Here is a 23,259-nt window from a genome sequence, read left to right on the forward strand (position 1 = left end):
TTGCTGCCACATGCCTTTCCTACTGAGAGATCAAGGGTGGGCTTCTTGATCTCGCTGCTCTCGGACAAGGCCTTGGCCTGGGCCAGCCCTTTATGGGAGAACAACAATCCGGTGGTTGCCGAGTTTTCCGGTTTTGTTGCTTCTCTTCGGAAGGTATTCGATGTGCCGGCTCGTGCTGCCTCTGCTGCGAAGCTCCTTATGTCCATCAGACAGGGTTCACGATCCGTAGCTGAATACGCCATTGAGTTTCGTACCCTGGCAGCAGAGGTGGGCTGGAATAATGAGGCTCTGGTCGCTGCTTTCTCTCATGGTCTCTCGGATGCCTTGAAGGATGAGGTTGCAGCTAAGGACCTACCAGTGGAGCTCGAGTCTCTTATTTCTTTCCTGATTTTGATTGACACCAGACTCAGGGAGAGACCTTCCTTTAAGGAGAGCCTGCGGAGGTCTCCTAACAGATTGGCGCCTACGTTTGCTGTCCCACCCGTGCCTCCCTCTCCTCCCACGCCTCCTGGGGATGACTTGTCTGGGGGTGAACCCATGCAGCGGGGGTTTGCTCGCCTGTCTGAGGGGGAGAGGGTACTCCGGAGACGCGAGGGCCGATGCATGTACTGTGGTCTCGGTGGGCATTTTCGGTTGGCATGTCCGAACCGTCCGGGAGAACGCTCGCACCTGAGGTCCTGTCGGGGGCAGATCTTGGGTGGAGTCTCCTCGTCCCCGGTTTCCCGTGTTGACAAACCACTGATCACTGTTGTCCTCTCCTGGGTCGGGGGCTCGGTGACGACCCAGGCGTTGGTGGACTCTGGTGCTGGTGGTTTGTTCATTGATAGAGTGTTCGTTGCCGCCAATTCCATTCCTCTGCAGCCTCGAGGTTCCCCACTGGCTCTTGAGGCGATAGACGGCAGACCCCTTCTGCCGCCACACGTGACTCATGAGACCCTTCCAGTGGGGATGGCCATTGGTGCCGTTCACAGAGAGTCGGTCTGTCTCCAGGTTATTTCGTCTCCACACTACTCGGTGGTCTTGGGGTACCCCTGGCTCCAGAAGCATAATCCGACTTTCGATTGGAGATCGGTCGAGATCCTCTCGTGGTCACCGCAGTGTGGGGCTAGTTGCATCCATGGGCCTGTCAAGTTGCTGTGTACTTCCTCGGACTCTCTGTTGCCTCCTGAATACGAAGAGTACCGGGATGTATTCGATAAGGTGCGCGCGGTTGCCCTACCTCCGCACCGCCCATACGATTGTGCCATAGAGTTACAATCCGGTGCCGTTCCTCCTCGTGGCAAAGTCTATCCACTGTCGGTAGCGGAGAATGAGGCCATGGAGGAGTACGTGAGGGAGGCGCTTTCACGCGGACACATTCGCAAATCCTCGTCCCCGGCAGGGGCTGGATTTTTCTTTGTGAAAAAGAAGGGCGGCGAGTTGAGGCCTTGCATCGATTACAGGGGTCTCAATCGCATCACGATCAAGAACGCTTACCCGATACCCTTGATTTCCGAGCTGTTCGATCGCCTCAAAGGGGCCACGGTCTTTACCAAACTCGACCTGAGGGCGGCATATAACCTGGTAAGGATCAAGGCGGGCGATGAGTGGAAGACCGCGTTTAACACCAGGACCGGTCATTATGAATCCTTGGTTATGCCCTTTGGGTTGTGCAATGCGCCCGCAGTCTTCCAGGAATTCATCAACGATGTTTTCCGTGACCTGTTGCAGCAGTGTGTGGTGGTCTATTTGGATGACATCTTGGTATATTCTGCATCCATGGAGGCCCACATTCTGGATGTCAGACGAGTGTTGCAACGCTTACGAGAGAACAAGCTGTTCGGTAAGCTTGAGAAATGCGAATTTCACCGATCCCAGGTAACCTTCTTAGGTTACATCATTTCCGCTGAGGGGTTCTCCATGGATCCTGAGAAGGTTTCGGCTGTCTTACAGTGGCCCCAGCCCAGTGGGCTTCGTGCCCTGCAGCGCTTTTTGGGCTTCGCCAATTATTATCGGAAGTTCATCAGGGACTTTTCCATGCTAGCCAAGCCTCTCACGGATCTGACCAGGAAGGGCAGTAATCCTCAGGTCTGGCCGCTCGAGGCCATCCGAGCTTTTGAGGCTCTAAAGTCCGCCTTTGTGTCGGCTCCGATTCTGTCGCATCCCAACCCTGGGTTGCCTTTTGTCCTCGAGGTGGACGCGTCTGAGACGGGAGTAGGCGCCCTCCTGTCTCAGCGTAGAACACCAGAGGGTCCTCTGCTTCCTTGTGGGTTTTACTCCCGGAAACTGTCTTCCGCGGAGTGCAACTATCAGATTGGTGACAGGGAGTTATTGGCCATCGTGCAGGCCCTTAAAGAATGGAGGCACTTGCTCGAGGGCTCGGTGGTTCCGGTTCTCATCCTGACGGACCACAAGAATCTGACCTACCTCTCTGAGGCCAAGAGATTGACACCACGTCAGGCCAGATGGGCTCTGTTCTTGTCACGCTTTAATTACGTGGTTTCCTACCTACCCGGCTCCAAGAACATCAGAGCGGATGCCTTATCACGGCAGTACTCCGAGCTGTCCGGGGAGGAGTCGATTCCGACTACGGTCATACCCCCGAATCAGATCCTGGCCGCTATTCGCACCAGCCTGACTTCTCCTCTGGGTGAGCAGATTTTGGCGGCTCAATCTGGTGCTCCCTCTGGGAGACCCAACGGCAGATGTTTTGTGCCTGAGGAGTTGCGCACTTGGTTGTTGCGAACCTACCATAACTCCAAGGCCGCGGGGCACCCTGGAAAGAATCAGCTGTCCTGGGCGGTTTCACGTCTGTTCTGGTGGCCTTCTCTACGTTCCGACATCGCCGCATATGTAGCGGCATGCTCTGTTTGTGCCCAGAGTAAGTCCCCTCGGCACCTTCCGTTGGGCCTTTTGCAACCCATAGCCACCGGGGAGCGTCCATGGTCACACCTGGGGATGGATTTCATTGTGGACCTCCCTGCATCCCGAGGCCATACGGTCATTCTCATGATTGTGGATCGGTTTTCCAAAATGTGCCACTGTGTTCCTTTCAAGAAGTTACCCTCTGCACAAGAGTTGGCCTCGATTTTTGCCAGGGAGGTCTTCCGGTTGCACGGTTTGCCCAAGGAGATTGTGTCGGATCGGGGGAGTCAGTTTGTGTCCAGGTTCTGGCGCGCCTTTTGCTCCCAGTTGGGGATTCATCTCTCTTTCTCCTCGGCCTACCACCCTCAGTCCAATGGGGCCGCAGAACGATCCAATCAGGCCTTGGAGCAATTCCTTCGTTGCTATGTCTCCGATCACCAAGACAATTGGGTTGACCTCCTGCCTTGGGCTGAGTTTGCCAGGAACACGGCGGTGAACTCTTCCTCTGGGACGTCTCCCTTCATGGCCAATTATGGGTTCCAACCTGCCGTGTTACCGGAGGTATTCTCTCCCCAGGATATTCCGGCTGTGGAGGATCACCTTTCCGTCCTACGTGCTTCTTGGGTACAGATCCAGAGGTCCCTTGAGGTCTCTGCGCAGCGCCAGAAACTCCAGGCTGATCGCAGACGAGCGCCCGCTCCTTCCTACCAGGTCGGAGACCGCGTATGGTTGTCCACCCGCAACCTCAACCTTCGAGTGCCCACTCCCAAGCTGGCGCCTCGCTTTGTTGGTCCCTTCCGAGTGCTTCGCAGGGTAAACCCGGTAGCCTATGCCCTTGCGCTTCCTCCTGGCATGCGGATCTCCAATGTGTTTCATGTCTCCCTGTTGAAGCCACTGGTGTGTAATCGTTTCACTTCCTCGATTCCTCGGCCTCGTCCGGTCCAAGTGGGCAATCGTGAGGAGTATGAGGTGAGCAATATCCTGGACTCACGCCTGGTCCGCGGCCGGGTGCAGTTTTTGGTCCATTGGCGTGGTTATGGTCCAGAGGAGCGTTCCTGGGTTCCCTCCGCAGATGTCCATGCTCCTGTCTTGCTCCGAGCCTTCCACGCACGCTTCCCTCAGAAACCGTTCCTTACTCCGCGGAGGAGGGGCCCTTGAGGGGGAGGTACTGTCATGGTCTTACCTCCTTGCTGTTCCCTTCGTTTGACATGTGCTGGCGGCCATCTTGGTTTCTGGGTTTTCTTGTAGCCTCCCACCCTGCGGCTCCTCCTTCCCACTGGGAGGAGCTGGATGCCTAGCTCATATATATAGGAGGTCTGTGGCTTCAGTTCCTTGCTTGGTCCTCCTGTGTTCACATGCTTCCAAGACTGCTGCTGCTTCTGGTTCCTGATCCTGGCCTCGTCTGACTACCCCGTTGGTTCCTGATTCCGGCTTCGTCTGACTACCCCGTTGGTTCCTGATTCCGGCTTCGTCTGACTACCCCGTTGGTTCCTGTTCCTGGCTTCGTCTGACTACCCTTCTGGTTCCTGACCTCTGTCTCCGCAAGACCCTGCTTCGGTTTAGCCATCCGTTCGGACTTTGCTACGGCTTGCTCTTCAATAAAACCTTCTTATTTTCCACTTATCTCTTGTTGTACGTCTGGTTCATGGTTCCATGACATTATGTTAATATACTGTAAACTACTGTATAGTGGGGTGCTGTATATTTTGTGGTGGGCTATATATTGTGTAATGGGCTGTATATTGTGTGGTGGGCTGTATACTGGGGAGGGGGGGGGGGGTGGCCTGTATACTATGTGGGGGCCTGTATACTGTGTGGGGGCCTGTATACTGTGTGGGGGGGCCTGTATAGTGGGGGGTAGTGCTATACTGCTGTACTGTATAGTGTGGGGGGCTGTATCGTGTATAGTTTGGGGTGCTGTATACAGTGAGGTGTTGTATACCGTGAGGTGCTGTATACTGTGGGCTGCTATACTGCTCTACTATATACTGTGGGGTACTGTATAGTGTGGGGTGCTAAACTGCATACTGTGTGGTGCTGTATACTATAGGGTGCTATACTGCATACTGTGGGGTGCTGGGGTGCACTGTAACACTAGGGTGAGCCGAGCCCTGGTCTCCTTCCCACTTCCAGCCTGAGCCCAGAGCACTGATCCTGAGCTGCTGGAGTCTTCAGAACTGGAAGTATTTACAGTCATTCACTGTACTCTACCAGATGTGTGGATTTTTTGTGTGTGTGTTGTGGTGGAGGGCGTGATTGCCTGCTAAGGTGTGGGAAGGCAGGATCCAGGGGGCCCAAGTAAATTTTTGCCCGGGGTCCAATCAATATTAAAGACGGCCCTGAGGCCGGGAGCACCATGTATCCTGCTGCTACTGGGGATGTAGGTGAGCATGTGGAGTTCATTTATTTATTGATTTATTTATTTTTACTGTTTGTGAAGGAACCACAGCTGGGCATATTACTTTACTGTGAGGGGCCACAGCTGGGCATATTACTTTACTGTGAGGGGCCACAGCTGGGCATATTACTTTACTGTGAGGGGCCACAGCTGGGCATATTACTTTACTATGAGGGGCCACAGCTGGGCATATTTCATTGAGGTGGCACAGCTGGGCATATTACATTACTGTGAGGGGGCACAGTTGGGCATATTACTTTACTGTGAGGGGCCACAGCTGGGCATATTACTTTACTGTGAGGGGGCACAGCTGGGCATATTACTTTACTGTGAGGGGGCACAGCTGGGCATATTACTTTACTGTGAGGGGCCACAGCTAGGGATATTTCAATAAGGGGACACAGCTGGGCAAATTACTTTACTGTTAGGGGGCACCGTAGGGATACATTCAAATATAATAAATAATCTAATACGTTTTTTATATGAACATAGGCTGGTTGAGGTGCAGTACATTGAATATATGTATGTAGAGCAGTAAGTCTACTGTATTATGTGCCACTTGTGCAGGGGGTGGGAGACTATGGGACCACCTTGCTCATGGGCAGTGGCGTAGCGTGGGGGGGGGGGGCATTTCTCCAGGCGCCAAATTGCAGGGGGCGCCAGGCAGCAGTCATTTCATGGAGGGCCATGGGAGCCTATGGCTCCCATCCCCTTTGTTCTGCCTCATAGGCTTCAGGCAAGGCATGAAGCCTATGAGGCAGTAGAACGGCGCAGGAGATCGCGATTACCTCACCGTGATCTCCTGTGTCGGATCTCGCGAGATGAAGTGGCGCGGGAAGGAACAGTGAGGCGTTTGTGACCGCCTGCACTGGCACGTCACAAGCGGTAATGGAGTGAAGAAGACAGGTGAGTTTTTTTTTTGTGTAAGTACCCTAAGGCAGGCCATACTGGGGGCACTATGGAGGTGGGGGCATTATCAGTTTAAATACAAGAAAAAACAAAGAAGGCAGTTATATATTATACAGAGGGGCCACATTATATATTATACAGAGAGGGCCACATTATACAGAGGGGGCCAGTATATATATTAATTTACAGAAGGGCCATTATATATTATAATTATACAGAGGGGGCATTAATAATTATAATATATAATGGCCCCTGTATAATATTAGGATATATAATGGCCGCCTCTGTATTATTATAATATATAATAGCCCCTCTGTATTATTAGTATATATATATAATGGCCCCCTGTGTATTATTAGTATATGAACAAAATGTATAGAGAAAAATGTGAAAAAGAGGGCGGCACTCACCGCTGCTGAAATAAAATGTAGTCCTTTATTCTTCATGAATAAAAACGATAGGCAGGAGCATAGCAGCAAAATGCACAGACATGAGAGCGGCGACGGCTGTTTCGTACGAATTCGTGCTTCGTCTGGCCTCTGACGAAGCTCGAATTTGCAGGAAATGGCCGTCGCCGCTCTCATGTCTGTGCATTTTGCTGCTATGCTCCTGCCTATCGTTTTTATTCATGAAGAATAAAGGACTACATTTTATTTCAGCAGTGGTGAGTGCCGCCCTCTTTTTCACATTTTTCTCTATACATTTTGTTTGTATACTGGAACTAACTACTATAGGGCAGAGCACCACGATCACTGGCTGCACGCATTGACAGCGTAGCCCAGGACCTCGTGCACTCCCACGTCACACACAGCAGTGCCACCCCACTCCTCTTTATCTTCATGTTATTAGTATATATAATGGCCCCCCGTGTATTATTAGTATATATATAATGGCCCTCTGTGTATTATTAGTATATATAATGGCCCTCTGTGTATTATTAGTATATATATAATGGCCCCCTGTGTATTATTAGTATAGATAATGGCCCCCTGTGTATTATTAGTATAGATAATGGCCCCCTGTGTATTATTAGTATATATATAATGGCCCCCTGTGTATTATTAGTATAGATAATGGCCCCCTGTGTATTATTAGTATAGATAATGGCCCCCTGTGTATTATTAGTATATATATAATGGCCCCCTGTGTATTATTAGTATAGATAATGGCCCCCTGTGTATTATTAGTATAGATAATGGCCCCCTGTGTATTATTAGTATATATAATGGCCCTCTGTGTATTATTAGTATATATATAATGGCCCCCTGTGTATTATTAGTATAGATAATGGCCCCCTGTGTATTATTAGTATATATATAATGGCCCCCTGTGTATTATTAGTATAGATAATGGCCCCCTGTGTATTATTAGTATAGATAATGGCCCCCTGTGTATTATTAGTATAGATAATGGCCCCCTGTGTATTATTAGTATATATAATGGCCCTCTGTGTATTATTAGTATATATAATGGCCCTCTGTGTATTATTAGTATATATATAATGGCCCCCTGTGTATTATTAGTATAGATAATGGCCCCCTGTGTATTATTAGTATATATATAATGGCCCCCTGTGTATTATTAGTATAGATAATGGCCCCCTGTGTATTATTAGTATAGATAATGGCCCCCTGTGTATTATTAGTATAGATAATGGCCCCCTGTGTATTATTAGTATAGATAATGGCCCCCTGTGTATTATTAGTATATATATAATGGCCCCCTGTGTATTATTAGTATAGATAATGGCCCCCTGTGTATTATTAGTATATATATAATGGCCCCCTGTGTATAATGATAGTAGAGGATGATAGTAAAGTGAGGAATCTAAAAATGTTTTCTGTGAAACTCTGTAGAGACAAGATATAGCTAAAAGAAGGTATCATGGCGGTCTTATCTCCGAAGGAAGACGTTGAGCAAAGTCTACATCACAGGAGACGTCAGTGGATGGATGAGGTATGTGGTGCTGTATTCTCCTGTATATAATAATGTCCATCCACATATTTGTATTGCTGTAGGGTTGGGGGTTGGATTGAGAATATGGCCCACCCTGCCTAAGGTCACACTGTGCGTGTTCTGAATTCTGGGGCCTCACACCCATCTACTACATTATCTGTACTCAGAGAGTTACCACTGTGTTATCTGTAGTGTTACATAGGACTGCAGGAGATATCTACTACATTATCTGTACTCAGAGAGTTACCACTGTGTAAGGCTTCGTTCACATCACCGTTCAGCCTTTCCGTTCTCCTGCTCCGTTTAGGAGCAGGAGAACGGAAAGAACGGATTCAGCACATAACTGACACCAAACTGAGTCAAACGGAGCCCTTAGGACCCCATAGACTATAATGGGGTCCGTTATGTTTCTGCTCAGAAGATGATTTTAAAGCGGAGACAAAAGTCCTGCATGCACAACTTTTGTCTCTGCTTAAAAATCATCATCTGAGCGGAAACATAACGGACCCCATTATGGTCTATGGGGTCCTAAGAGCTCCGTTTGACTCAGTTTGGCTCAGTTATGTGCCTTCTCCGTCCTTTCCGTTCTCCTTCTCCTAAACGGAGCAGGAGAACGGAAAGGCTGAACAGTGATGTGAACGAAGCCTTATCTGTAGTGTTACACAGGACTGCAGGTGACATCTACTACATAATCTGTACTCAGAGAGTTATCACTGTGTTATTTGTAGTGTTACATAGGACTGCAGGTGACATCTGCTACATTATCTGTACTCAGAGAGTTATCACTGTGTTATCTGTGGTGTTACATAGGACTGCAGGTGATATCTACTACATTATCTGTACTCAGAGAGTTAGTACATAACATAGTAACATAGTACATAAGACCGAAAAAAGACATTTGTCCATCCAGTTCGGCCTGTCATCCTGCAAGTTGATCCAGAGGAAGGCAAAAAAAAACTGTGAGGTAGAAGCTAATTTTCTCCACTTTAGGGGAATAAAAAATTCCTTCCCGACTCCAATCAGGCATCAGAATAACTCCCTGGATCAGCGACCCCTCTCTAGTAGCTATAGCCTGTAATATTATTACACTCCAGAAATACATCCAGGCCCCTCTTGAATTCCGTTATTGTACTCCCCATCACCACCTCCTCAGAGAGTTCCATAGTCTCACTGCTCTTACCATAAAGAATCCTCTTCTATGTTTGTGTACAAACCTTCTTTCCTCCAGACGCAGAGGATGTCCCCTCGTCACAGTCACAGTCCAGGGGATAAATAGATGATTAGAGAGATCTCTGTACTGACCCCTGATATATTTATACATAGTTATTAGATCTCCTCTCAGTCGTCTTCTTTCTAAAGTGAATAACCCTATCACTGTGTTATCTGTGGTGTTACATAGGACTGCAGGTGATATCTACTACATTATCTGTACTCAGAGAGTTACCACTGTGTTATCTGTGGTGTTGCATAGGACTGCAGGTGACATCTGCTACATTATCTGTACTCAGTTATCACTGTGTTATCTGTGGTGTTACATAGGACTGCAGGTGACATCGACTACATTATCGGTAAAAAGGGGCGTGTTCACAGGTTGGGGGGGGCGCAATACATGGCTTGCCCCGGGTGCTGGCAACCCACGCTACGCCACTGCTCAGGGGCCCACCGGGGGATTCCCCTGTACCCCTATGGGCCAGACCGAGCCTGCTATGAGGGGGCACAGCTGGGCATATTTCAATGAGGGGGCACAGCTGGGCATATTACTTTACTCTTAGGGGCCACAGCTGGGTATATTACTTTACTGTTAGGGGCCACAGCTGGGCATATTACAGTGAGAGGGGCACATATCTGGGCATATTACAGTGAGAGGGGCACATATCTGGGCATATTACAGTGAGAGGGGCACATATCTGGGCATATTACAGTGAGAGGGGCACATATCTGGGCATATTACAGTGAGAGGGGCACATATCTGGGCATATTACAGTGAGAGGGGCACATATCTGGGCATATTACAGTGAGAGGGGCACATATCTGGGCATAACTACTGGGTGGGATTAGGTGTAAAATTATATTTTGGGCGGAGTTAGAGGCGTGGCCTAGTGCTGCAGGGCCCATAATGTCCCTCTTCCTTCTTTTCAAAAGTTGTGAGGGACATTTCTTTGCCGATGATTTCCCCCTATTTAGGTGTATTTTACACGGTAATAGGACACTTGTACCCAGTACAATCGCTTTTTCCTTTCTAGTATTATCTAGGAGATTTCTAGAGAAATAGAAACCGCCTCCAGCGCTCGGAGAACGCCTCATGAGATTGCGGTCGGGGAAACTAGTTTCGTATAACCCCACTTGGTAACAGATGACGCGTTTCTGTAGCCAATCAGAAAATTCCTTCCGCCGCCTGGCTGTCAGGGCCGTATAAGCGGAGAGGGCGGGGACTTGCAGTCTGTTTCCAAAGTGCGGAGAGGAGGGAGTCGTCTGTGGTCGGGAGCGGCGCGGTCCGGTGGGTTTGTTATGGAAGCCGGGCGGTTGTCGCAGCTGCTGTGCCTGGTGCTGGCAGTGTGCACGGCGGTGCCAGGCTGTGCCTCGTCCTCTCCCGGAGGTAACCTTCTGCCTCTTTCACGTCGCCTGTGACTTTTGTCCTGTGTCGCTTGCACTTTCCCTTTTGCATTGTCTCCTGCAAGTTGCTTGCTCCTTTTTTGTGCTGTAGCAGAGTCGATTTTGTCATCTAGCACTTTTTTTTTTTTTTTTTTTTTTTGTTGCATAGGAACTGCGGATGAACCGACTGCATGAGCTTATTTTAAAGAGTTAGGGCCATGCAATTACTCGCTTGACAAACTCAGCTCTGCTACATCTGCCTTGTATCATTTATAGCTGAGTTATTATATTCCAGAGTCCAGATTAAACGTGGCTTTGTGGTGTAAGGAACAGAGGTTGTGTAGGGTTTTGGAATGGCAAGGGTTAATGATATTACTTCTTATGTGTTATTTGGTCATTGCAATATTTTGGTGTCCACGTAGTTGTCAGAGGTGAGGGTTGTCGCTGGCGCCACGTAATGTGCACCACGTTTATTGCGAGATATCTTTTTATTTTGGAAGCTGAGTCATGCCTCAAATCAAAATAATGCTGCCCAGAGATGATATACCCCCCCCCCCCCCCCATCTCTGGGCGTGTATATTACCGTACTTATCACTAGGATGGGGCCCCTTCCACAGAAATTCCAGACTATCGAATGCTGGATTCATGGAGTTCACCGTAAATCACATCTATACAGATTGACTTCAGTCGCTTGTTTTGTGTCAGATGATTTACCCGCACGTATTGACTCTTGTGACGCCACTTTTATTTGGTGCATGTGACTTGGCTGAAGATGCCGCAGACGTCTTATATCTGTGATGGACGGTGCCCATACCTGAACAAGTAAGACCCACGCGTCAATCCTCTGGTCTCGCCTCCTGCTCATGGCATCAAGATGACGCTGCTTTCAGTGGTGACCATAGGGTGAGGCCTGCTGCATCGCCTTGCTTGTAGGGTTAGGCTCTTAGCGGTGCCCAAAGGGCCAGGCTTGCCTCGCCACGGTGCCCACGGGGTCAGTCTTGCTGAGGTGCCCATAGGATCATAGTTTACATGTAGCGTTGGGCTTGCCTTGCTCTGGTGCCCATAGGGTTGTGCATGCTGTGCTGCATTTCCCATATGCATGCATTGCTTAGAGGGTCAGGCGTGGCTCGCCGTGGCGCCCAAAGGGTCAGGCTTGCCATGCTGCTTTTCTCCTAGGATTAGGCTCAACAGGGTGCTCATAGGGTCAGGTTTTCCATGCTGCATTTCCTGTTGGGTCAGGTTTGTCTCTCCCTGGAGCCCCTAGGGTCAGGTTTGTCTCGTCTTGCCATGGTGCCCCCTAGGGTCATACTTGCCATGCTGCATTTCCAGTAGGGTCAGGTTTCTCTCGCTGTGGTGCCCCTAGGGTCAGGCTTGCCTTGCTGCGGTGCCGGAAGTTCTAGGCTATTTGCAGCGACCGCTCAGCATTTAGCACGTGTCATATGTGACAGATTGCAGCCCCTGTGGTCACGTCCTTCAGCCATCTGTGGCGATGTGATCTTCTCACCCGTCATATAGTGCACACGGATATCGCCATACGACAGGGTGGTGACACCGCACACCCACATCACCACCGCATCGGGCAGGGCTTCTTGTCCAGACTTGCCTTGTGCTTGCACAGTAGTGGATGCATGGAGGACGGTCGTAGTGGAAATGACTCTTACTATGTCTATTATTGATATTAGCACAGGCTTCAGAAAGTTACATATTAACCATTGATGATGATTGGGATCCTATCCATTCATAACTCACTGCTGCAATGTGAGCGGACAGCCAACCAGTCACTGACCGCTAAACTGAAGGCACGAAGCCAGTAGGACCTGGTTCACACATCGGTGTTTGATCAGTGATTTCCATCAGTGAATGAGTCAAACACAATTTCATGTAATAAAAGATGTATTACAGCCACTGAGCTATTCAATAAAACGTATCCGTATAGCGCCACCTGCTGTTTGTTCTTTTCCTTTTTCCCTCTGTCCACCTCACTAAGGTGGTCACACGCACTCAGTTTAAATCTTTACTGTACCAGCCATAACTTGTTACAGCAGAAGGGGCACGCCCACGGTTCTGCCTACTTATAAACAAATCTAGCAGAACAAATTTAGGAATGAATGAGGAGATCTCCGGATCCATGTGAGGTGCAGGACTGGTTCTAGCTTTGTTAGAAAGAGGTTGTCATGTTCTATATGATGTCATTTTTTTACATAAATCATGGCATTACCCCTTTAGGGTGGTTGTCTGGCTTTCAAACACTTTTTGGCAACCTCCTTTCCCCACCGGATCTGTGGAGGGAATAATACTTTCCTGCTCCCCAGCTCGCTATTCCGGCTTCTCGGGTTCACCACCCTTTGGTCCCAGCTTGTAAACTTCCATGATGGACAGGGGTCACATATGACTTGACATAGCGGTGACGTGTCCCCCATGCGGACACATCACTGCTGCAGCCGGTTGTTGGCTGCAGCAGCACACATGACCCCTGTCCAAATTAGAAGTGGGACCAGAGCGAGGCAGCAGCAGGGGACCGAAGGAGCTAAAACCCTGCAGTGGGTAGCAGGTAAGTACCCTTCCTTCCGCTAGTCCCATGAGGTGGTGGTGTCCGGACAAAAATCCCCTGAATGTGGACAACCCCCTTTAAATGCTGCATAGACTGTGTGAATCCAACCCAAGGGAGATTGAGTTGCTGTGTCACAGAATGGCTATGCCCCCATAATAAATTGTAAAGTGTGCCAACAGAGTGCCCCCAATAAAAAAAAAAAAAAAATCACATTAATTTTAAAAAATAACTTGAATACCGTGAACATTTGTACTAAGCTCCCCCGCCTTTCTCTCTGCAGAACACACCTTTGAAATCTTCCATGAACAGTCCGGTAAGTGCCTTACGGCACAGAATGAGCGACTGTCCGTCGGGAACTGCTCACAGGCCAATAATTCACTCTGGAAATGGGGCTCCGCTCATCGCCTCTTCAGCTTGGGAACACAGAAGTGCCTCGGAGTTGACGTTTCAAATCCTAAGGATCCTTTGAAGTTAGTTTCTTGCGACTCTGCGCTAATGCTGTGGTGGCGATGTGAAGGGCGAGGCGTGTCCGGTGCCTCCGGATATGGATTAAGTGTCAAGGACGGAGCTGTGACCGTGGCGATGAAAGCCAAGGATGAATGGCGACAGAATGGAAAACCCGAAGCAATATGCGATGTTCCATATCATGGTAAGCGGTGGGGTTTGATGGTCTTTTATTGGAAATTGTCGAGGCTAAAATTCCTGTAATCCAGTGTCATGTCTCAATAGGTGCCGATATGTCAGATAGTCTGTGAGAAAAGTGGCTGTGCAGGATTGGATAAACAGGACTGCTTTGTTCCAGGGACAGCGCCACCCCCTGTACATAGGTTGTGTCTGGTATTGCAGCTCAGCTCCATTGAAAGGAATGAGACGGAGCTGCAATACCACACACAGCCTGTGGGCAGGGTTGGTGCTATTTGCAGAGGGAAACGGAACAAAAAATAACACCATACCAATATGCTACAAAATGCATCTTTATTTGTTAATTAGTAGGAAAAACCCATTAAAAAAATAAAACATGCTATGCATCCACCAACGCAACACTAGAGGGTGCCATCATAGGTCAATTTAATAATAATCTCGCTGATAAAAAATATACTGATACCATATTTCCACCTCATCACCACGACGGCTACAAGGAGATTGACCCCTGACCTCTGTAGGGGCAGGAACAGAGAGAGGGTTTAAATCCCCCCCTCCCACCACCAGCACCAGTGTTTCCTGTCCCTACAGAGGACAGGGGCAGAGAGAGTCTCCCTGCGGGGAGATGAAGAGAATGTAACTTCCTGACACCTACCGGGTGTTCCCCCTGCCCTCCTGCGGTCCTCGTACTAACGCTGGGCAGGGGTGAAGGAGGGAGGACTCGCTCCATTATAATATGTGAGCCTGCTCCCGGGTCGCGTTCTCCCGCCGGGCCGGCTTGGCTATCGCCGGGTGCGCGCCTAAGCGCTTCAGGAAAGCGGCAGACGTCACTTCCGGTGGACGAGGGAAGTGACGTCATTCAGAGGCGTCTCCCATTCAAATTTTCGGCGCCAGCGGTGCCGAATGTCTCAGTGTACCGGCGTACATCGGAGCAGCGTGCAGTCATGTCGACCGAACCCCGCTCCCCTGGAGACCCTTCTGTGCCGCCTGCAGTAAGTTCCCCTGTGGGGAAGCGCTTTTTTTCCACCCTGTTACTTGTTCCTAGACACCGTACCAGGTTGCTTGTTCCTCCTCCTCCACTTCTCTGGCTTGGGGCTTCTGACTGTTAGTTCTATGTATACCTAGTATGGCTAATGGGGGTTATTCTTCCCAGGTCGCTAAGGAGGCCCAGAAAAAAATCAGAAAACAGTCAGTGTGTGTCCTGCCTTAAACGGCTTCCGGACGACTATCGCAAAAAGCTTTGCAAAGACTGCATCTCTAGCGTTATCGCTGAAGAACAGCCTTCCTTCTTTAACGAATTAAGGTCCTTGATCCATGAGGAAGTAAGAACCTCCTTATCCCAGATGCCTTCACCCAGGGATGCACCTCCACCAAAAAAACGTAGGGGTCCATCTCCCTCCTTATCAGACCCGGAGATGATAGAGGAAGATGCCTCATCATCTAGAGCCTGGGAGGACGAGGGGGCCTCCTCTGATATTGATAATTCAGAATCAGATAGAAGATTCTGCTTTTCATTGGACGAGATGCCAGACCTTCTAAAGGCGGTCCGGGCCACTATGGGGGTCGAAGAAACCCCTAGAGCCCACTCGGTCCAGGATGAGATGTTTGGGAGACTCAGGGTTAAAAAGACCCGGGTGTTTCCAATAAACGAGAACATACGAGATATGGTGCTGGACGAGTGGTCCAACCCGGAAAAGAGGTTGGGGGTGTCCAGGTCCTTTAAGAACCGGCTATTGTTTGACTCGAGCGAAGCAAAAATTTTCAGTGAAACACCAAAGGTCGACATTCAAGTCGCAAAGGTCAATAAGAAGACTGCCTTGCCCTTTGAAGACACTTCTCAGCTGCGTGATCCCATGGATAGGAAGGCAGATAGCCTCTTAAAAAAATCGTGGGAAGCGGCGATGTTCACTTTAAAAACAAACATCGCAGCTACCTCAGTGGCAAGATCCATGAGGCTGTGGCTAGAGGAACTGGAATCTCACATCAGAGATAATACTTCCAGGGATGAGATCCTAAGGTCCCTCCCCCTATTGAAATCCGCCACAGCATTTATGGCAGACACCTCAGCTGAGTCTGTCAGATTTGCGGCAAAGGATGCCGGGCTCTCTAATGCGGCCCGCCGTGCCTTGTGGATGAAGAGCTGGTCAGGTGACAACACATCAAAGATGAAACTATGCTCCATCCCGTTCTCGGGGGAATACGTCTTTGGGCCCGTCCTAGACCGTATCCTGGAGAAAGCGGCGGACAAAAAAAAGGGGTTCCCAGAGGAGAGACCCTATAAAAGGAGATATCCCTTTCGGGCCCCCACCAGCCAGAATAGACCCTTTAAGGATAAAGGGAAGTCAGGACGCTGGAGTTACCCAAAAGGGGGCAGGGGTAGGAACAACCCCCTCCTCCTCCCAGAATAAGCCCTCGGACAAGCAATGACGCCAGAGTTGGGGGGAGATTGAAGAATTTTCTGACTCCCTGGGAGTCCACTACCCTGAACCCTTGGGTTCGGGACATAATAAAATCCGGGTACCACATCGAACTTTCTTCATCTCCCCCAAACCGCTTCATTGTCACCAACCCAAGTTCCCCCAAAGTGCGCAAAAAGATTCTGCAAGGCGTCCAAAGTCTTCTGGCGACGGACGTGATAGTACAAGTCCCGTCAACACAGCAAAGACAAGGGTTCTATTCGAACCTGTTTTTGGTAGAGAAAAAAGAGGGCTCATTCCGCACAATTATAAACTTGAAAGCCCTGAACAAGTTTGTCATTTATCGGAAGTTCAGGATGGAATCCCTGAAGTCCCTGATTCCATTAATAGGGAGGAACGCCCTGATGTGCTCAGTAGACCTTCAGGACGCCTACTATCACGTCCCAATTCACCCAGAGTCACAAAAGTTCTTGAGGTTCGCCATCCATGACCACAAGGGAGTAACTCATCACTTCCAGTTTACGGCCCTCCCCTTTGGGATATCATCTGCACCCAGAGTGTTTACGAAGCTGGTAGTCGAGATGGTGGCCTTCCTGAGACACAAAGGTCTGGTGATTATACCGTACCTGGACGATTTCCTCTTAATTGGGAATTCGGAGAACAAACTCAGAACAGACCTTCAAACCTTCCTGTCTCTCACTCAAAATCTGGGTTGGTTGGTGAACATGAAAAAATCGAACCTGGTGCCCTCCAGCACTATCCAGTTCTTGGGCGTCATCCTGGATTCCCGAACGCAGCATACCTTCCTTCCACCAGACAAGGTCAAAAACCTTCAATTACAGGTTCGATGTTTCCAGAACAGGAGGTCATGTCCCATAAGGGAAGCTATGAGCCTCCTGGGTCGTCTCTCGTCTTGTATCATGTCCGTCCCATGGAGTCAGGCCCACTTCCGATCTCTCCAAGCATGGATCCTCAGAACTTGGAACAAACAACAGTCCTCCTGAATTGGTGGAAAAGCACAAGCAATCTGTCCTTGGGAGTTGCCTGGGAGAAGGTTCCCTACATTCAAGTACTTACGGACGCAAGCGGAAAAGGATGGGGAGCGAAAGTGGGAGATCATTTGTTCCAAGGTTCCTGGATTCCAACAACCCGCTCTCAGTCCTCCAATTTCAGAGAGCTGGAAGCAGTCTGGAAAGCCCTGAAGGCTGCAGAAACCCTTCTGGTGGGTCAGCACGTAAAAATCCTTTCGGACAACACGACGACGGTGGCTTATCTCTCTCACCAGGGAGGCACGAGATCGGAGAAACTGATGTCTATTGCAAGGAAGATCTTCAACTGGGCAGAATCCCATGTGAGTTCCATCTCCGCAATTCACTTAAAAGGAATACTGAACGTAGAAGCAGACTACCTCAGTCGCCAGTTAATAGATCATACCGAGTGGTCCCTGAATCAAGAAGTATTTCAGGGTCTGGCAGAAAGATGGGGCACTCCACAAGTGGATCTGTTCGCCTCCAAGAAGAACGCAAAGGTACCAACGTTCTGCTCGCTAAACCCACGGGACAATCCCTGGGCGCTGGATGCGCTCACGATTCATTGGGACTGGGACCTCAGTTATGCATTCCCACCTTTGCCTCTACTTCCCAGGATAATCCAGAAACTCTACCTAGAAGATACGACACTAATTCTAATAGCTCCCTATTGGCCGAAAAGGAGCTGGTTCTCTTCTTTAAAAAATCTATCAGTAGAGGACCCTTGGCCTCTTCCTTCCAGGAGGGACCTGCTTCACCAAGGGCCAATCCTACACCCAGATCCGAGCTTCCTCAAGCTGTCAGCCTGGATCCTGAGGTCCAGAGGTTGAAGTCCCAAGGGCTCTCAGACCAAGTGATAGCCACCCTAAAAGCGAGTAGGAAGAAGGTTACCTTCTCAATTTACTTAAAGATTTGGAAGAGATTCTGTACCTGGATTGGCAACCCTGCCCCAAATTTAGAGCCGCCCAATTTTCTGAAAATCTTGGACTTCCTCCAGCAGGGGCTTGAGGGTACAGGTCTCGGCACTTGCTTGCTTCTTTGATCGAGATCTAGCCAGTCATCGCTGGATCAAAAGATTCATGAGAGCTGCCTCCCGACTACGTCCCTCTCTAAAATCTAGGATCCCCAACTGGGACCTCAATACGGTACTCACTGGCTTGACTCTTGCTCCGTTTGAGCCCCTATCTAGTTGTTCCACCAAACATCTATCGCTTAAAACTGCATTCTTGGTGGCCATCACGTCCGCAAGAAGGCTAGGCGAGATCCAAGCACTATCGATACAGGAACCCTATCTCCGTATCACCGATGACAGAATCATTCTTAAGTTAGACCCAGGTTTTTTGCCTAAAGTGGTATCGGATTTCCACCGTAACCAGGAGATAGTCTTACCCTCCTTTTGCAGTAACCCCTCTAATATTAGGGAATCTAGCTTCCACTCTCTAGATGTAAGACGCTCTGTCTTACGGTATCTTGAGGTATCAAAGGGGTTCCGTAAATCCAGCAACCTATTTGTCTTATTTTCAGGTAAGAATAAGGGTCTAAAAGCCTCCAGGTCCTCCTTAGCACGGTGGATAAAGGATTCCATCTCCATCTCCTATGAGTCCCAAGGTCTGTCGTGCCCCCCAAATTTGAGAGCTCACTCTACCCGGGCTATGTCCTCCTCCCAGGCCGAGCGGGCCGGAGCTTCTCTTGAGGATATTTGTAAAGCTGCTACTTGGTCTAACATCCACACCTTTACTAAACACTATAGGTTAGACCTATCTTCTTCAGACTTGTCTTTTGGACGTAAGGTCCTTCAGGCGGTCGTCCCCCCCTAAGCTATAATTTTTTATATCTCCTTGTAGCCGTCGTGGTGATGAGGTGGAAAGCCGGAATTAGACTTACCGGTAATTCAGTTTCCACGAGATCACCACGACGGCACATATATTCCCTACCCTTCCTTTAGTCTTACCTGGGAGGTTATGGAGTAATACCCTCTTGGTTCATTATTTTTTCTGTTCTCACCACTTATTTCTGTCTCTGTAATTTTGGACACACTGGTGCTGGTGGTGGGAGGGGGGGGATTTAAACCCTCTCTCTGTTCCTGCCCCTACAGAGGTCAGGGGTCAATCTCCTTGTAGCCGTCGTGGTGATCTCGTGGAAACTGAATTACCGGTAAGTCTAATTCCGGCTTTTCGCCCTATAAGATGTCCTTTTTTTTTTTTTTTTTTTTTTTTTTTTTAACCCCCAAAGTTGGAGAGATATGTCAGTGCGTCTTATAGGGTGAATACTAATACAGGTGAATACAGAGCTCCTACTGGCTGTACTTATCTGGTCTTCTCCATCAGGGCTCCACATGCTGTGACCTGGCGTGAGGATGTAGGTGCGCTCTGTGACCTCACACTGGCGGTCTGATTAACATTGGGGGTCTGAGCTGGGGTCTAATTAACAATGAGGTCTGATTGGGGGTCTAAGCTGAGGTCCTCCTCTTATGGTCGGATGCGTCTTGTAGGGCGAAAAAAAATACTGTACATGAAATACATAGACTTTATAGTGTACAATGAAAAGCGTTATGATAATATACCAGAAAGATAGTGTAATCATGGCAACCATACAAAGGACCCTCCGCCCCAATGCCGTTTGGCAAAAGCTAACCCCAGAAGAAGTTTCTGTGAAACTGTGTTGGACCTTCTCCTCTCTCCAGAACGGACACACTTTAGTCCGGATGTCTTGTCACATTGTGTGGGTATATGCTTCTATTTGACATTTGTTATTTATTCAGGATGTCGTTTCCAGGGGTTATGACCACCCTGCAATCCAGCAGTGGTGGACGGGCTTGCACACTATAGGAAAAAGCTCTGACCTCTTGTGGCTGGGACCGTGGGGGCGCACATAGGCACACATGCACAGGACCTCCTGTCCACCTCATATCTGTGCTGCAGGGTGGCCATAACCCCTGGAATCGAGCAGTGTATATAATGTGATGGAAAAATGAATGCAGCCAGCAAAGGAGGCAATATGGACAATCACAATACATTAGTAAATGCCTTGTATTAACCTGGTTTACATGCATTTTGGCTGAAGTCAGACAACCCCTTTTAATATGTAGGGATGGATTTGGGTCCCTCATAGGGTCTTTATTCTATACAATATTTTTTTTACTTTTGTGTGCTTTTAGCAAAGTGTTCTATTTTTAATATATTTTTGGATGAGACTTTATTATATACTTCTGTTCTAGCACATGAGACTGCTGAGGCCAGTGATTGGCTGCAGCGTTCATAGGACTAAATCGCTTCATGTCCGGGCGGGGAGGGACAGGGAAGCAGTTGGGAACGAGGCCACTACGCGAGATTATTTTTTTGTTTAACTGTAACCTCGTCAGTGGCATCCACCATTCAGACCAGCACGTACTTAGAGATGCCAACGCGGCTTCATCCTAACTGACTGAGAATAGACCTCATTCCCATGACTAAGGTTTCTGTCCCCTCCATAGACTGCTGGGACTCTCGGAGCCTGTATGCAGATAGACCAGTTTTTTACTGGAAAGGGAGCAAACTAACCAGTAGGGTCAGTTTTGGCATACCAGTGAAATATGAGTGCACTAAAGGTATGAGGTGCAAACGCAACAAAATGAGTCCAAGCCAAGTATGAGGAACCTGTAAATCGTGTCTTAGGCTACTTTCACATTAGTGACAGCCTGCCGGATCTGTGCTGCCGCTAGTGCACTCAAGCCACTGGAGGTCCGCTCCGGCCCCTCTGACTATGATGGAGTCGGGCCGGAGGTCCGGCGGCAGCACAGCAAACATGCCGAGAGGTGACCGGAATAAAACTACAGCAGCGCGGATCCGGCGGTTGAAAAGGCTGCTGCTAATGTGGCCTTATCCACTTTTTATGCCTTTTTATTTTCTTTACGTTGCAAAAGTCTTTAAATGGTTTGTTACTTTGTTGCAAAAAAAAATTAAAAAAAATCCCTGTCCATTAGTTTTAGCTGCAGAAGACTGAAGGGTTAAAGCTGGGCATCCTCATACGACCACGTTCAGATAAACAGTCTATTGACAGTTTTATGACTGCTTATTCTCCCATACACATGCATGCTTGGCTCGGCTGAGAATGCGTATGTAGCGAAAGGGGATAGGAGAGAAATCCTTATCTCCCGAGAACAAAAGGATCTGGTAGTTGAAATCTATTGTGCCCAAAGGGGGTTGTCTCAATAAAGACATTGATGTATTGTTAGGATATGCTAACAGTCATGTAGTTGTGGGTCCCACCTCTACGACCCGCTGCTATCTTCAAAACTGGGCCCCTGAAATGAATGGGTAGCACTAGCAGACACGCGTGCAGCCACCCTCTGTTCACCAATATGGGAGTTCTGAAAATAGTTGAGTGTTGGCTCTATTTCCGGCAGTCCCATAGCGGTGAATGGAGACGTGGCTGCACTTGTGTGGTGCGCGCTCCTTCACTTCGGGAGCACTGTTCTGGACCAGCACCTATCTGACATTGATGGCATATCCAATATCTGAGATGGGCTAACTCCTTTAAACTACTTGTTCAGCCCTCGGAACTGTTTTGCCCGGATAAGAGGCAGGTGCGTTGCAGGAAAATGTGTGATTTTTCCGCGTGAGTGCAAAACATTGTCATGCGTTTTGCACTCGCGTGAGAAAAATCGCGCATGTTTGGTACCCAAACGCTTAGGATTGATGTTCTGAAGATTGTATTATTTTTCCCTTATAACATGGTTATAAGGGAAAATAATAGCATTCTGAATACAGAATTCATAGTATAATAGGGCTGGAGGGGTTAAAAATAAATAAAAGTTAACTCACCTTCTCCTCTTGATCGCGTAGTTCCCGGTCTCTTTACTTCTTGAATGAGTTGTGGGCTAAAGGACCTGTGGTGACGTCAGATCACATGCTCCATCACCACGGTGATGGACCATGTGATTGGAGCATGTGATCTGACGTCACCACAGGTCCTTTAGCCCACAACTCATTCAAGAAGTAAAGAGACCGGGAACTACGCGATCAAGAGGAGAAGGTGAGTTAACTTTTATTTATTTTTAACCCCTCCAGCCCTATTATACTATGCATTCTGTATTCAGAATGCTATTATTTTCCTTTATAACCATGTTATAAGGGAAAATAATACAGTGAATAGACTGTCACCTAGCAACCATGCGTGAAAAACGCACCCCATTCACTTCTATGGGGCCTGCGTCGCGTGAAAATTGCACAATATAGAGCATGCTGCGATTTTCACTCAACGCACAAGTGATGCGTGAAAATCACCGCTCATGTGCACAGCCCCATAGAAATGAATGGGTCAGGATTCAGTGCAGGTGCAATACGTTCACCGCACCCGCACGGAAAACTCGCCTAAGTAGTGATGAGCGAACTTCTGTTTCAAGTTCGGCGTCTAAAGTTCGGCTTCCGGTTAGCGGAGAATCCCGATATGGTTCCCGATATGGATTCCGACTTCCGTTGTGGACCGTGGTAGCGGAATCAATAATCGGCCATTATTGATTCCGCTACCACGGACCACAACGGTATTCGGAATCCATATCGGGATTCTCCGCTAACCGGAAGCCGAACTTTAGACGCCGAACTTAAAATAGAAGTTCGCTCATCACTACTTAGGAGTCCATCATACACTTTAGATCTCATGGCCCTCCTAGCTGTTGCAAAACTACAACTCCCAGCATGCCTGATAGCTGTAGGCTGGTCGTCCATAATGGAAGTTGTAGTTTTGCAGCAGCCGGAGGCCCACGAGTTTGACATGCCTGCATTAGATGCTTAAAATTTCCAGGTTCGGTGTGTATCAGGAAGCGTTACTTCTCTCTACATAAGCAATGAAAATCTACGGCCCCTATCCTAAATGTCACACCTAAGCCATAAATACCTTGCAGTCTACTTGCTCATGTTCAAGGATTTCTCTTCCTTTTTCTCT

The 23,259-nt window shown here is 48.7% G+C and overlaps 1 protein-coding gene across 1 annotated transcript in view; it reads left to right on the forward strand.

Moving 5' to 3' along the window:
* The first annotated feature begins 10,531 nt into the window (after window positions 1–10,531).
* The window catches only part of LY75 (lymphocyte antigen 75), a 79,495-nt gene continuing 66,767 nt past the window's right edge, over window positions 10,532–23,259 (forward strand). The window contains exons 1-2 of the mRNA XM_044302581.1: window positions 10,532–10,703; window positions 13,531–13,899. Of these exons, the coding sequence (XP_044158516.1) occupies window positions 10,616–10,703; window positions 13,531–13,899 (457 nt within the window). The 5' untranslated portion in view covers window positions 10,532–10,615. The remainder of the gene's footprint in view (window positions 10,704–13,530; window positions 13,900–23,259) is intronic.

Source organism: Bufo gargarizans, chromosome 8, assembly GCF_014858855.1.
Source record: "Bufo gargarizans isolate SCDJY-AF-19 chromosome 8, ASM1485885v1, whole genome shotgun sequence".
Classification (NCBI taxonomy): Eukaryota; Metazoa; Chordata; class Amphibia; order Anura; family Bufonidae; genus Bufo; species Bufo gargarizans.